Below are 15,975 nucleotides of genomic sequence, written 5' to 3' on the forward strand. Positions count from 1 at the left end.
CCCGTGGTGCTGGACGTGGGGAGCTGCACCAGCCCTGCTGCCCTCCCGGAGCAGAGGTCACCTAATGACTCTGATTACCCACAGCACGACCGTAGTTAAAGCAATTAGTGCAGATCGCTTATGGAAATGCAGCCGCTGGGGGACAGAGGGGAGAAAAGGACGAGGCTGGGGGGCACCGTGATTTTTTTTTCCCTGCTTTTTCCATGACGTTCAGTATGCGTGATCCTTTGCCCCTGCTCCCCTGAGACCTTTCTGGATCACCTCTACCTCGGAGGTGCCTCTGAGCCCTGCAGTAGCCATTTCACTGCTCTGCCTTGGATGTCCTGCATCCACCCAAGCCACGTGTGAGGTCGTGTTTGTCACCATAACAAACCTGGACTCAGCATCCCAAACTTTATTTAACTCTGCAGTCTCGCATATTTTTTAGGGCAGTTTTTGTCAATGCCTTGGGATCTTGTAGCACCAAGGGAGGGAGAGGAAGGTGAGGGAGGGAGCATTGATTTGCATGTTGGTGTATCCGATTTGTAGGTCCACACGTGTTGCAGCATCAATTGGGATGCTTCCAGGTGGAGTCCCACCTATATGGGGTGGCACAGACCGCCAAAATTGGGGCATTTCTAGCAGCAAGTGGTACCCATACTGAGAAGGGAAAGATGCTCATGGGAGGTTGGCCCACCTGGGAGCCGGAGTTTGGTCCCTGGGGCAGAGCAGGAGTGTGTGTGCCAGAGGACAAAGGGAGGAAAGAGAAGCTCAGCACTGTGGGAACAGGGACTGTGTCCAGAGAAGAAAAGGTGGAAATTCCCGGCGGTGAGAAAGGAAGAAACTGGTCCTCTGGTATTGAAGTGCCAGGGAGGGGAGGAGGGTGCCAAACAACGCTAGGAAGCTCCTGAGGGCTTCCCAGCTCGATGGAAATGAGAGCATGAGGGCAAAAGGCTTTGTTTTTTGTAGGGGTTTCCTTCCGTGTGAGTGTGGGGTGTTTCTGCTCCCACTCTGGATGGTGAGGCAGCGATGCCAGGCACCAAAAACAGCCACCCACCAGAAAAACCCCAAAACATCCCAGCTTTGATCAAATCCCAGGTTTTTTTCTCTCTGTAAAAGCAGGTGTGAGGTGCTGGGAGCCCAGCTGGCTGCGGGGTTTAGAGGGAAAGGAATAAAACTAATCAAGGTAATTGCTAAAATCCTTTTGCAACCGGCCAGAGACCTCCCTCTGTGCCACGATGGGGACACCAGGCCCTGGTCTTGGGTACTTGCTCTCCATCCTACCTGCTCTTGGCTTCAGGGATTAAATCCTACCAGGGAAGAAGGGATAGGGAGGCCTTGTCCTCTAAGCTAGTCTCACTGATTGTTTGGGGGTTTATTCTTTAATGGGGATATTGCTGAAAGTGGGGGGGAGAGAAAAATCTTAATATTTGACATTCAGCATCAGCAGGGATTATTTTTTTTCTCTTAAATCTTTTTCTATCCCTGTTCTCCGTCTCCCCCCTTTTTTTCCTTCTGTTTGTCCTCTCAGTAAAAGGAGAAGGGAAGAAAAGGGCAGAGAAAGGACAATGAAAAGCAAAATATTACCAGACTCCATTTGTGGTGGTTGTTTTTTTTTTTTTAATGTTTTTTTTTTTTTATCGTAGCAACAAATCTGAAAGATTAAGGGCAACTTTAAAGACTGTTTAATAGAGGGACCTTAATCAGCCGCTCTTGTGATGTTCCTCCCCCAGTTGAATTAATGGGGAATTCGGGGCATGGAGTGGACCTTTCCTTTTGTTGTTTTTTTTAATGATTAAATAATAATGCGAAGATTAAAATTATTTCAAATCAAGACAGTGCTGCCCCGAGCACCTTCCCCTGCGGAATTGGAATGTCTGGCAGGGTGGGAGGTGACCCCTGGCTGGTGGTCTGGGTGCCTGGCACGGGGGAGTGGGTGCTGCGGGTCCCGGGGAGCGGGTGCTGCTCCCAGCCCACGCCTGCCGAGCGAGCGGCGGGAGAACAGTGGGAAAAGCATCGGGAAAAGTAGGGCAGCATCTGGCGAGGGGCCTGCGGAGAGGCCGGCTGGAGGTGGCGGGAGCATCCTTCCAGCCAGCTTTGGCTTCCCGGGGCTGGCGGGAGGAGAGAGTGAGTGAGAAAAAGACAAAAACGATGGGAACAAACAAACAAAACAAAACAAAAAAAAAAAAGGCAAAAACCCAAAAAATCCCCACAAAAAACCAAACGTAAAATCCCCAGCTTTCTCTTCTTTTCTTCCTTTCACAAAGAAGGTCCCCTCTTTGCAGCCAGCTGCCTGAACTTTTTTGGTTTGCCTCGTTGGGCTCATGCCGCCGCATCGGCTTCCTCGGGGTGGGACACGCACAGCCGCCTGCTCTGGATTTTGGGACACAAGTACCACCACCCAGGACCACCAGACCTTGTGAGCCACTTTTAGAAAACCTGGCTGGGTTGTTTTCACCCCCCCAGATGTTTGGCATCAACATGCTCGGAGGGTGAAAGCTGCTGCCCTCCAGCTCATGGTCTGGTGGGATGCGCGCATTCAGGGAGGGATGCTCAGAGCTGGGATGATGCCTGCTGGGCAGCAGAGCATCCTTCTCTTCCCAAGGAGCAGTGGGTAGTTCCCAGCCCTGCTCGCTGCTGGTTTAAAGTCACTTTTCATGCCCGAAGCCAAGGCGGTCGCCTCCGGATTTGCACGTTCAGGGAAAAAGAACCTCCAGCTGAAAGTTGCGCTCTCGGGGGGAATGCTGGGGAATTTACATTTTGAAATATGTGTGTGATTTGGGTGAAGGGGAAATCACTCTCTCTCTGCGAAACCAGCAACTTTCCTTCACACTAAGTTAGCATTTTAAAACTGCACTGCTCAGTTGAACAGGACACCCTTCTTTTCCTTCCCTTTTTCCATTTTCCAAGGAATGATCCCATCTTGCACTTGGTTTACTGCAGTTTGGAAGATAATTAATAATTCCTTGGACTTTCTGGTGCTAACCAGGGCAACAAGTCCCTGTTTGTTCCTTGTTTTCTTTTCCCTTCTCTCTTTTCTTGTTGAAATTATTATTCTTTTCACAACAGAAACCCAGCACACGCTGTACATGTGAATAAACAGCACGTTACCGCATTCTCTGCTGCTGGCTCTTTTCTTTTATGAGCCAAAGCAAATAAATAAAAAAGTTCATATAATTATTGTGTCCATTAAAAATAATGTTGTAGCTCAGTAAATAGAACAAACCCTACAAGACGACCGTGACAATGGAATTAAAATAGCACAAAGGGAAGTGTCTGTGCCCGTAACAAGAACCAGCGCTAGATGAAATTTGGAGATAGTTTTCCAACATAACTGCTTCCCTGAAGGGAATGTATAAAACAGCACAAAAGAAGCGAGCACAATAGAGTGTAACAGGGATTTGCTACATAATTCCTCCTCCTTTTTTTCTGCCTTTCTTTCTTTTTTTTTTTTTTAATTCACTCTCTTTTCCGCGGGTATTTACGGGGATCTGCGCAGCTCACAGCTCTGCTCCGTTAAAACCAGAAGTAAGGAACAATTTACTCCAATCTGCCTGTGTCGTGTTATAAATCCATATAATGAAAAATGAAGAGGTTTGTACCATAAGGGATCTCAGCTGTTTACACTTCTCAGGAGGCTTCGTCTTTGATTATAATAATCATAAAGATAAACAAAAGAGTAGCGGCTCCATAAATACTCCGGCGTAATGTGTAATCAACAAGATGAATCTCTCTCTTCCCAACTCCCAGCAAGGGAAGTTGCTGCCAGAGCCTGGGTGTTTCTCCTTTTGGGGGTTGGAGATGGTTGGGGTTTGGGTTGGACCCACTTAGTCATGGCTGGCAGGGGCACAGAGAGGCTGCTGTGAGATGGGCAGGGGTGCTGAGTTGGGGTGCCCAAGGATGCTGTGGTGGGATGTGCAGGGATGCTGCCATGGGATGTGCAGGGATGCTATTGTTGGATGCCCTGTGTGAGGGCACCCTGCCTTATTTTACCTCTCAGGCTGCTTTGCAAAAACGTGACCTGAGAATTTAGCTAAAAAGTTGATTTATTTTTATATTTTTGTCTATAAGTGTTGTTTGATCCATAAGGCCATTGCATGCAGAAACATTCTTAGTGCTGCCCAGCTGCTCCTACCCACCCTTTTTTCAGCACAGACTTCGCTGTCTTTATTTTGTTTCCCCTTCCCCCTCCAGTCCTGGTTTAATAAAGGTGTGCAGCAAGATAGGCCGGCTGCAGGCTTTTCCTTTGGCTGGGAGAGGAGGAAATCTGCTTATTTTTTTTCCAAGGGTGTAATTAGGGCTGGCTGGGTGCACCCCCTCATTACCCACGCTGGGGAGGAATGCTCTCTAATTATAAAGCCTGCCTGTCGCCGGGTGGGAGGGAGTGCTAACCCACTGGGAAATGCCTGTCTGTCCTGCTGTCTGTCTGTCCTGCTGTCCGTCTGTCCCGAGCTGGGTGGGCTCTGGGAGGAGCTGGAGGTGATGGGGTGAAGGAGTGACGCTGGACGATGCCAGGTTTGGTAGGAAGGGGATGCAAAGGGACTGTGAAGCTCCTGGCAGAGGGCAGCCAGTGCAGGAAAAGGAGCTGATTTGTCAGGCAGAGGTGCTTGGGGAAAAGGTTAAAGTGGCTCTTTGCAGGTTTAATTATTAATAAAAGATTGGTGAGAATGGAGAGGCCAAATGCAGCCCACGCAGCCAGGCTCCCAGGTGCTTTCCCGGCTGGTGGGAGCAGGAGGGGATGGGTTCCACTTTTTGGGGGGCCAGAGAGGTAGAACAACACGTTCTGCAGACCCAGCACAGCCCTGAACACAGCAGCACACCGAGGGCTGGGTTTCTGTGCTCCAGCCTTTGCTGAGTTACCATGTCTGGGGGAGGTATCAGGTGCCACGGGGATGGTCACCCCACGTCATCCCATTGGCATTTCGACCTCAAAATCCAACCTTGCTCCAGACTGGAGATGAGATAGAATCATGGAATGGTTTGGGTTAGAAGGGACTTTAAGGATCATCTCATTCCCTGGACAGGGACACCTTCCACTAGATCAGGTTGCTCCAAGCCCTGTCCAGCGTGGCCTTGGAGACTTCCAGGGATAGAGCAGACACAGTTTCTCTGGGCAGCCTGTGCCAGGGCCTCCCCACCCTCACAGCCAAGAATTCCTTCCATAAATCTAACCTAAATTTCCCCTCTGTCAGTGTGAGCCCAAATGAACCCAGAGGCCAGATACCACTGGTTTTCCTTGGTCCCCCCAGAGGTTCCATGCTCAGTTTTTTGGCCTCTCTTGGGTCTGTCCCATCGAGGGAGAGGTTAATGAGCCACGCTGAGTTAATGAGGCCGGGGGTTACATCAGCCAGCCCTGGGGACCTGTTACATTCCCTGCCTCTCACTTTCGTCAGCTCTTCCCAGCTTGTGCCTGAGCCCGCTTTGAAAAATCCCAGGGTTTTGAAGGCACAGGATTTTGTGGGCTCTGTGCAAGGAGGCAGCAGGGAGAGAGTTTGATGTGAGTGGCTTCAAATTTTCCAAACCCATCCTCAGTGACGCTCTGTATTTTGGGTGGTCCTCCTTTCTCCCTGCTGTGGCTCCAGTGGAAGGCATCCCTGGAGAAGGGTCAGTGGGCTTGGCATGGCACTGCCCCACCTCATGGAAACTTTGCCTTTGAAGATGCCCCATGCTGCTGTCACCTCCTCAGTGATGGGGCGTCACGTTGGGTGACCACAGACGTGTGGGGGGCTGAATTTGGGATCAGAAGGGGATGCTCAGGGAATAGAGGATGATGTTTGGGGGAGGAAGGATGCTCAGGGTGGTTTTAGGATGAAAAGCTTGGCTGTGTGTTAGCGCTGGACACAGAATTGTACCAGGAGGGCACTCTGTGATGGAAAGCCCATGGGAACAGGGCAGGCCTGGAGTGGTGACTCTGGTTCCCCATAAGCTCAGGGATTGACTGGAATGTGGTGGGAAGCCTTTGCATCCCTCTGGGGCTTGCAGTGGGGATGCCCTCACTGGGGCAGGCATTCTGCAATAGGAGTGAGCCACGCCATGGCTCCAGCACAGAAATCTGCTGGAGCATAAATGGCAACAGCACTAATCCCTAAATGAGTTCTCCCTGGAAGCAGTAGGAGGGGGAATTTGGGGAGGGGGGGAGTCCCACTCCAGCCTTTCAGACACCTCCTTTGGCCAAGCCAGTGGCCAGAGCATCCCCTCCATCTCGGTCTCTGGAGCCAGAGCCCTTCCCATCCCTGCTGGGGGATTGGGAAGGGGGATTGGGAAGGCAGATGACTCTCCTCCTGTGGTGCTGGAGATAAGCTGCCATATATTTTTTCATTTCTACAGGAGGATTTTAACCCACCTGGCAGGTTTAACCATTGCCTCCCAGGCCTTCCCATGAAACAGCGCTTGCCCTGAGGCGGGTGGGAATGGGGGGAGGTGGAGACAGAAGGGGTTAAGCGTCCACTGCCACTGAGATTTAGCCGGAGAAACCCAGCCGGAGGACCCAGGCATCCCAGCTTAATCCTTACATCCTTACATTGCATCCCTGCCTGCCTGGTACGGGGGAGGGATGGGGAGGGAGGGGTGGTGGCCGTGGGTGATGGGCAGCTACTAATGCTCCTGTAATCTTCCAAATATTTGGAGGGATAACAATTGCAGGAGAGAGGATTTTAACGCTTTCCTGTGGAGGTTTGCTCAGCCATTGCTGCAAAGGGAATTGCTTTCCAAGGGGAATTGCTTTCCGGGCTTGCCATCCCTTGTGCCGAGGTTTGGGGTGAGGCAGGGAGGTTAAGGCTGGATCCCAGCTCCAGTGCTGCTCCCCGTGGAGGGGGTGGGTGGGTTGCCTGGGATCATCGACCGAGTTGCAAGTGCTGGCTGCAAACATCTGCAGGTCACCCCCCAGGGAACAGATGCTGCGGATAATCCAGCTCAACCCCGGCAGATTAAAACGTGTGATGAGGGATGGGAAGAGAGAAGAAGCCCTCGGTGCCTATTCCCCTCCTCCCTTTTCCGTCTCACTGCTCCCACCACGCTCATCCTCAGGGCGTCAGGGTTTGGCCCCACGGGTCGAGCCAAGAGCTGCTCCTCCTTGCCTTTTCCCCCCCAAAAAAACCATCTCAAGTACCGAAGGCTCCATCTCGAGTACTGAAGGCTCCAGCCGCCCCGTAACACCATGCCCCGAGCAGTGTGAGACTGTGGGATGGTGACAGCCTGGGACTTCCAAAAAAAAAAAAAAAAGGAAAACAAAACCCCAAAAGAGAGCTGGGAAGCAGGCACCCACCTCCAGCAGGAAGGAGGGAAGCCAGCAGATGGGAACCCCCTGTAGACGTCTGCCAGGGAGATGATGATGGCAGTCAGTGGAGCGCATGCTCAAATATTTATTAGTTTGTCACTGCTGGGAGTTTTATTGCTTGTCTGATTGTGGGACTGGAAATCCCGGCTGTGCAGGGCTCCTCTCCTGCTTTCCCATGCAAAAGCATCTCCTGTGCATGCTACTCCAGTGGTCAGTGGACCAAAGTGTCACCTCGGGTGGGCAGAGCAGAGGTGAGGTGAGGGGGTTGCACCATTGGGAAAGTGCTTTTATTTTTGGGGTGTTTTGCAGTTGGTGCTGGATAGTCAGGGCAGAAGGAGCAGCAGTTGTTCCTCCACATGGCACAAGCAGCCATGTTTTCCCCCCCCACCGACTGTACGTGGAATTTTTGGGGGCCCCCCGTGCGTGTTAGCCGAGTGAGAGGTTTCCCATGCGGCGGGTGGCCGGGAGTCGGGAAGGGGGATGAAAGGCTGGGTTGATGGCTTGTGATAAATGTGCCCAGCATGGTTCTCCTCCCTTTTCTTATCCAAAGTCCCCGTTGTTCCTGTGCCTTAATTCTTCCCCAGCTTGTTTAAATACTAGTGGCCATATCATGCTGGAGAAAAGCGCCCTGCCCAGCTGCACATGCCTTTTTTTTCAGCTGGATTTCTGGATGGAGAAATCATCCTCCCCCTTGATTTGCTCTCATCCATGAGCCTGAGGGATCTGTGGGGTTGGGATTCCATGGCATGGCCCCAGTTGTGAGTCTGCCACAAAAAAACCATCGTCCTTTTCCCCTGTCTCCTGTTGGAGCTGCTTTTTTGGCCCCAGATCTCTCTTGTCCGGGGAAAAAAGATCTCTCAGATGTTGTGAGTTTGCAGAATTTAAACTTTCTCAGCAGCCAGGATGTTCTTTGCTTTAAAGGTTCAGGTGTTTTGGGTTCAAACCTTAAACTGAGCAGGTTTCTGTAGCCACCAAAAGCAGATGCTATATCTGGCTGGGGACATTGTATTCCAATCACCCTCATCCCCAAAGCCGCTGTGCCTCCATAAGAACAACCTTGAAGTGTTGAGCTTGAGATCCACAGCATTTATTTGGGCAGACCCCCCCTCTTGGAGCAGGGGCTCGGATGGGACCCAGCAGGTTTTTGGTACCTCCAGGGGTGTTTCAGCCTCAAGCCCTCTGCTGGGGGCCAAAGTGGCTCCCATCACAGCCTGGAGCATCACCCATCCCACTGGAGATGATCACTGGTGAGTCACAAACCTGGCATTTTCATCCCCATCCAGCCGTGACTCATCCCCTCCCCGCTCCCGGATCCTCTTGGATGACCTGAGGTCCTGTTTAGTGTCACCAAAGGGGCACTGAGGTGGAAGAAAACATGTCTTTGGTGTTGACTGCTGGAGGAGGACCTCTCCTTGCCCATGGTTTGGGATCAGGGATGTGCACTTTAGGGTGTCACCTCCATAGGGGAAGGACCTTCTGAAAATTGGCTTCTTTAGGGACATTGAGGCTTTGTGGGTCATTCTTATTAAACAAAACCCAGGAGCCACCCCTGCCCTGGGGATGGGTGGCCAGCAAGCCCCCAGGTGGATTTTTGGAGGGTACCTGTGCCCTTTCCCAGCTGCCAAGTTCAGGTGTGACTTTGCAGGCTGCATGGCACAGGGATACAGGGAGCATCACTTCAGGGAGGTTTTCACACGAGCCCAGGAGTGAAGTTTTGTTGGCTGCCTCTGTTGCCAGTTAGATTATCTCCTGCCAGCCCTCTTTGCCAGGGAATTTAGATTTGTGGCATCGAAGCGGTTTTTGAAATAAAAAAACCAGCAAACGACCAACAAAACAACAACTCAGCAGATGAAAAATTGAGTAGTAACTTAAAAAAAGAAATAAGAATAAAAATAAAGGATATTTGCTGGTGGGACACAGGCAAGAGGCTGCTCAGCAGGAGAGGGGGGGCAGGAGCGGGGGCCTGAGGTGGGCACGGGGGGCAGTGTGGGACTGCTCAGGGTGGGGGGCTCACACCTCAGCATTCCCTGTCCCCCTGCCCACCACAGGGCCTGGGAAAACCACAGGTCTGCAAACGAGATGGGGGGCGAAATAACCAGCAGCAGAGAGGTGGGGAAGAGCCAGCCAGAGAGAGAGAAATTAGCCCGGAGTTTAATTCATTGTTTCCAAAAGAGCAGTTAATGGATTATGACAAATGTCCTACCGCTCTCCCTTAGTGCTGTGTTAAATGGAAATGGAAAGTCAATTTTCCTAAATGGATTTTAAACGACTGACCTCGTGCATTTTTTTTTCCCCTCACTGATTTTTGCTCAGGAGGCAGCTTGGTCATCTTGTTTTCTTGATGCATCTGATTATATTTATTTTTTTCTCTTCTTCCTCCTCCTCCTCCTCCTCGCATCTTGGGATTCTGATTCTCTCTGTGCAGCACCGTTCCTTGCCAAGGGTGATGAAGGGAGTGGGCTCCTTGCTTTTCCCTGCCAGCTCTGGAGATGTTATCACAGGGCTGGGGATATTTACTGTTTTCCTGCACGCTGCAGTGCCTGGAGTTGAGAATCACAGCTCTGGCTGAGGGAAGAGAGGAGGAGGAAAAGCTCATAACTCCTTTGGGTGTAAAGAAAAGCCTTGCTATGTGACCTGACTGCTGGTGAGATTCCCAGGTTAAGCAGTAGCATCCCAGTGCACCTCTGTGGATTTTTCTATTAGTCCTGTGATATTTGGGTTTGGTCTTAATGAGTGAAATGTCTGGAAACAGGCTTCCTGCAGATGATGCTCAGCATCAGTCACACCATCTTCCCAAGCTGTTGCTGGGGATGAGCCACCCTGAGGTTCCCACTCCTCAGGGATTATGTCCCTGTGTGAGCACTGAGGTGCTAACCTCTTTCCAAGACTTTTCTTGGCCTGGCCTGAGCACACCTGACCTCTTTTTCCAGTTATTTTTGCATTTAGATGGTTTTTGAAAGCATAAAAGCAGGAAGATGGAGGTCCCCAGGTCACTGACCCCTGGTTTCTGGGGTGGGAGGGTGTGAATCCTGGTGGCGCCTTTGGGTGATATTCTCTGGAGCTGGCTGGGCTGGAAGCAATTGCTCACCTGTTGTGTGATGCTGAAATCCGAGTGTTGACAGGGGTGTGGGATCCCAAACGCAGCTCCACTGAGGATGTGGATCTCACACTGGATGTCTGAGATTTGTACTGGGATATGGTCAGCATTCCCAGCACTGAGCCCTACCAGCATTTTCCCTGGGGCATACCCGTGCCTCACAGGGCTGTGAGGAGGAGACCTGGGGTGGGGGACACCAGCCCCTGTGGAGCCTCTCAGTGTCCTCATCAGCATCCCTGGACCCGAGTTTGTTCTGCTTTTTCCCTCATGGTGTCCTCTAGTGAGATCACCCAGGCTGTGGGCTCAGAGTGTGGGTGAGGGGCTGGTACCCAGGGAAAAACAGGATAAACCCCGCAGCTCTCTCGCTTGCAGGGATTTAGGGATTTGTTTTTCTGGTTTTGGGGGAGCCTCCAGCCTTCTTTTGCTTTTCCAAGCATCCTCAGCAAGGGCTGTTGGTGACACCAGCATGTGCAGGGCACTCCTGGGGAAGGACAGGAAGGGATGAAGCGGTGTCAGCAGGAGATGCATTCCTGCTGGGATGGGACTAAGGGCACCTCCCCACCCTCTGGCTCCCCTGGCAGGGCTGGAGTACAGCGATGTGCTGCCCGACTCCTTCCCCTCAGCGCCAGCGGAGACCCTCCCTCACTTCCTGCTGGAGCCACAGGACGCCTACATTGTGAAGAACAAGCCCGTGGAGCTCGTGTGCCGTGCCAACCCTGCCACCCAGATCTACTTCAAGTGCAACGGGGAGTGGGTCAACCAGAACGACCACGTCACCAAGGAGAGCCTGGATGAGGTCACTGGTGAGCAAACCCACCCCAGCATCCCCCTGCCTCCCCTTCCCTCTCGTCTTTCCAGGTGTTTCTGCCCTTTTTCCTCATGCACAGCCAACCTGTTGAGGGCTCTCCTCCAGGCAGAACAACAGGTAGACTTTCCAGAGCACGGATGAGGGCACGATGGTGGTGCTGTGGTCACCACACCCCCTGGAAGCTTGGGGAACTCAGCCAGCCTGCTTGCACACTTACCCTTCTGCAGGACCTAGGCTTGTTAAATGGGATTTTAAAGGCAGCATGTTTAAATCCGATAAAAAAATGGAACAGCTTTCCTGCAAAGTGCCTAATCAACACGTAGGAGTCATTGCCAGGAGGGGTGGCAAAGGCTGGCAGCTTACTCAGGTTCGCAGAGGGATTAGGTGTTTAATGGGTAATGAGAGCAATTGCAGGTAGGATTTGAAATGCCTTTTGATGGCAAATGAGCTCTTCCCTGCTTCAGAGGATAAGTCAGCCTCTGGCTGCCTGGAACAGGAGGTAAGAAGGTGGTTCGGACATTTTAGGGGGATCTTATTCCATGGGACTGGGCTCCACAGTGCTGCTTGGTCCATGCCTTGAAACCTCCTGGCATGAGAAGAAGGTGTGGGGTTGGATATATCGTGTGATCAAGTTAATTTGCTAAAATTGGGATGCTTTAGCTCAGCTCCTGTCTTTTCTGCGCCAGTTTTGGTACCTGTGGTCTGACCAGGGGTGGAGGAAAACAGTCACAGTTCCCACGTAACATCTGTTCTCTGCAAATCCCTGAGCACGTGGCATCTGGAGGGCTTTAAACCAAGGCAGCCCTTTTGAACTGCTGTGGTGTTGGCCTGAGAAGTCAGGCTGGGCTTAGAGGAGAGACTTCATCAGCCTGGAGGAGCCACAAGTACTTTTACAGGATCTGCCCTTGTCCCTGTGGTTTTTCCCACAGCCTTGCCCTTCCCTGGCATCTCTCTCTCTCCATCCTGCACTAGCCATGACCCAGTCTGTGCTAGGGTCTGTCCCTGAATCTGCTCTGCAAAGGGGGGATCATTTCTTTCCTCTGCGGCTCTTTGAGCCTGTCCTCCTAAAGCTGCTTCAGCTATTCCTGGAGTGTTCTTCTTCCAGAGGAAGGGTGGTCAGAGATGCCATCTCTGAAGGGCAGAGCTGTCCCCTTGCTTCTCCAGAGGCTGACAGGAGCAGGGGGTGCAGCATTTCTCTTTTCCAGGGTGCATCTCCACCTTCCAGCTCTTGCAGAGGCCAGAGTTGAAACCCTCACCACTCCAGGGCAGAGTCAGAGCTGGTCAGTGACCGAGCAGCCTTTGCTGAGGGGTTTTGAATTTATTTATAACATCTGGCCACACTGGGTTGAGCCAAAGGTCCCTGTGCCCTGTGTATGGCAGTGGAGGATGCTCAGGGGAAGAGCACTGAACCAGGACAAGGAGGCAATGATGCAGCCTGCTCTGTCACCCTCCCAGCTTTCTGCCATCCATGATTAGGGACTCCCTGCTCTGGTGGCAGTATCTGAGCAGTGTGGTCCAGCCCTAGATGAATTCCCCACTTGTTAATTTGTCTGAATGCTGTTAGGACTCATTTCTCCTCTGGATCATCCCAGCACCCTACAGCAGGAAGTTTCATGGCTTACTGATGTGCACTGTGGAAAAAACCCACTATATTTCATAGGCTCATATAATCCCAGAATGGTTTGTGTTGGAAGAGACCTTAAAGGTCATCTAGTTCCATCCCCTGCCATGGGCAGACACCTTCCCCTAGAGCAGGTTGCTCCAAACCCCATCCAACCTGGCCTGGAACACTCCCAGGAATGGAGCATCCATCTGGGAAACCTGTTGCAGGGGAAACTCCTTTGCCTTGGGCCCTCCCAGCAATCTGTGGAGGAAACAGCGTGCACCACCTCCGTCCAGGCTTCAAAGATGGTATTGCTGCTGTCAGGGAACACACCAACAGTACCTTCAGCGTGGAGGTGATGCCGTGCATGTAAAAGCTGCTGGCGTGGGCATCTCTGCCCGGCAGCTTCCCCGAGAAAAAAGGAGCTGGAACCAAAGTGGTTTAACATGCTAGAAAATCTGCATTTGCAGTGCCTGACCTTGGTCAGGAAAGCTGCTGCAAAGGGCACAGGGCAGAGCGGGGCACAAAGGCACAGGTTAACATGGTTAGTTTTTAAGTGTCCTCGGTTAAAAGCTTGGAAAAACGGACCTTTAAGAAGGAAAAAAAAAGAAAAGGAACTTTTAGGATGACGTGTCTTGAATGAGCCCGGCTCAGTAATGCTCTGTCTGCGTCTGATCCAAAACATTTCAAGTGGAAGAAAGCAAAAATAGGCCAAGTCAGGGAGGATAATTCAGCTGGGTGAGAAGGGCAGGGCGGGAAAAGCAGCCAGGTTTGGATGCCTGGGAGCCCTTATATAGTCACTCCTGTGAGCCTTGAGCTCAGCCTACAGTTTTGGGTAGTCGTTGCTTTCAGGGGGACAGAAATACGGCATTTGCAGGATGCTCCCCACCTTTCCAAGGCTGCTCAACCCACCCCACTGGAGCTTTCCAGATAGACAAGATGTGTTTGAGCCATCTCCATCCTGGGTCCTTCTAAAAATCCTAAGTTTCCCAAAAGCACTTGGCCCAAATACCTTTTCTTTGGTTTGTTTTGTTGGTTTTTTTTTCTTTCCCCTGAATAGTGACAAAATAAATTGTATTTCCTTGTCAGCTCTCCTGCAGGAAGGTGGCAGAGAGACAGTAATTGCTCCTCACAGCGCTGGGAGCGGGCTGTAACAAAATTACAGCTGGGGAGCGTGCGGCGCTCGATCGCCGTGAAATTGAGGCCTTTTTAAAATAGAAACTGCAAAAAAAAGGGCAAGTATTGCTTAAAATAAGGAAAAGTAAGCCCTGAGTCCCTCCTGCTCTTGGTGATGGCCACTGATGCTTCAGCATGTTCTGAACATGGTGGTGTCACCTTTGCCACCACACCCCTGCCATGGCCAGGGTGATTGCCTTAAGATCTTCTGTTTGTCTTGTTATGTTTGTATTTAAGTGGCACTGACAGGAATGGTTTCTCCCTGCAACAAAGCCTGGGAGGCATCCTTCAAACCCTGGGGGGGGTAAGGAGTCTGGGCAGGGATGTTGGTGACATGGGAGAGAGCTGGTGGAGGAGGGTGATGCCTCTAGAAATGGTGGAGAGGTCCTGGTCCTGCTCAGTCAGACTGAGGAGGGACAAAACCAGACAATTCCACGGCATCCACTGCCCTGGCTTCAAATCCAAGTCACCTTCTGGAGGGAACAGTCCCCCTGATTTGCAGAGGTGCCATCCCCAGATGAGATGCCCTTGTCCTCAAGCTTTGCATGTCCACCATCCCTCTCAGGTGCTGCCTCGGTCCCCCTCCTCCCAGATGCTCCTGCCGAGCTGATGCCGTCCCTCTCTCCCCTTCCAGGGATGCTGGTGCGGGAGGTGCAGATCGAGGTCTCCCGGCAGCAGGTGGAGGAGCTCTTTGGCTTGGAGGATTACTGGTGCCAGTGTGTGGCCTGGAGCTCGGCGGGCACCACCAAGAGCCGCCGCGCCTACGTCCGCATAGCGTGTAAGTGCCCGGGACATGCCACGCTTGCTTCCGTGGGGTGGCCCATCTCCAAAAGCTGGCTCCCTGTTGAAGTCGCTTTTTGGTCGCTCAGGAATGACCCATCCTTGCTGGTCTTCCCTCCCCATCCCAGCTCCAGCTTTGCTTCTGGGCGAGAGGCCGTGGCGCTATCTGGGTTAATGCCGCAGTGCCCGTCAGCTCAGCTCTTCCCAGTGCTTTATTATCCCTAATAACCCAAAGATAGCACCTTGCACGCTCTGCCTGAATCAGCGGCTCAGTGTCCCCGACGTCCCTGCTGTCATATGTCACTTCTCTGAGCTGCTGTTTGGGGGTGTCAGCCTGACTAAGGGTGGGTTAATTGGGCTGTTCCCGCCCCAGTTTGCTCGATTAGAAAATGAGATGGCAAAGCCATGGGAAAACAGCCAGGATTCCCCAGCCCCAAATGGATTTTGCTATTAGAGGGCTAATAATCCCACGTGTTATCCAAAATGGAGAGGGCTGATGAATTGGCTGAAGGGTTTAGCCTGAACAGGGAATATCACGGGATCAGAGGATCATGGAATGGTCTGGGTTAGAAGGGACCTTAAAACTCATCTCATTCCAACCCCCCCTGCCATGGGCAGGGACACCTTCCACTAGACCAGGTTGCTCAAAGTCACATCCAACCTGGCCTTGAACACGTTGTTTTTTCAGAGCAGATGAGGTGAAGTGAGGGTTCAGAAGCCTCACTGAGAGGGCTGGAGCTGTAGCAGAGGATTGCAGCACCATCTAGTGATGCTCCCGCTCCCTCCAAGGCTCTGGAGCAGGACACAGCCATGTGCCCCACATCCTGAGGGGCCCTGCTGGTCATCTCTCTCCTTCCCCAAAACACTGTCCAGCCCCTTGCTGAGGAAACCTGGCTTTTCCTCTGCAGCCACTCCCCATTGGAGTGCAATGGCCACATTTCCAGCAAGTCTGGGGCTGTGGCTTAGCCAGGACCAACTAGGGCAGAGCTGAGCAACAAACCCCCTTAGCCCTGAAATCTGGGAATGCTCTTCAGCACTGATGTGGGAGCTGAACTGTTGTGCAAATCTCATTTTCCCCCTTCATGAAAAGAGGGTCCTGAAGCAAGGTCCAGAGGGAGAAGGAAAGAGGGGGGATAAAGAAACAGTGGTCAAGCCAAGGTTTAGCCCCAAAAGGAAACGACAGGATGGGGTGTAAGCTTGCAACAATGTGAAGGAGGAAAGATACTGTCCTTGAGCACCACATGCTGCCCAAACGC

General features: G+C 52.0%; 1 protein-coding gene across 2 annotated transcripts in view; it reads left to right on the forward strand.

Moving 5' to 3' along the window:
• Positions 1–15,975, forward strand: part of UNC5B (unc-5 netrin receptor B) — a 53,586-nt gene that overhangs the window by 26,201 nt on the left and 11,410 nt on the right. For both annotated transcript variants that reach the window (XM_027693002.1, XM_027693003.1), the window contains exons 2-3: positions 10,934–11,155; positions 14,574–14,717. In XM_027693002.1, the coding sequence (XP_027548803.1) occupies positions 10,934–11,155; positions 14,574–14,717 (366 nt within the window). The remainder of the gene's footprint in view (positions 1–10,933; positions 11,156–14,573; positions 14,718–15,975) is intronic.

Source organism: Neopelma chrysocephalum, unplaced genomic scaffold (genome assembly GCF_003984885.1).
Source record: "Neopelma chrysocephalum unplaced genomic scaffold, ASM398488v2 Primary Assembly neopelma1_89, whole genome shotgun sequence".
Classification (NCBI taxonomy): Eukaryota; Metazoa; Chordata; class Aves; order Passeriformes; family Pipridae; genus Neopelma; species Neopelma chrysocephalum.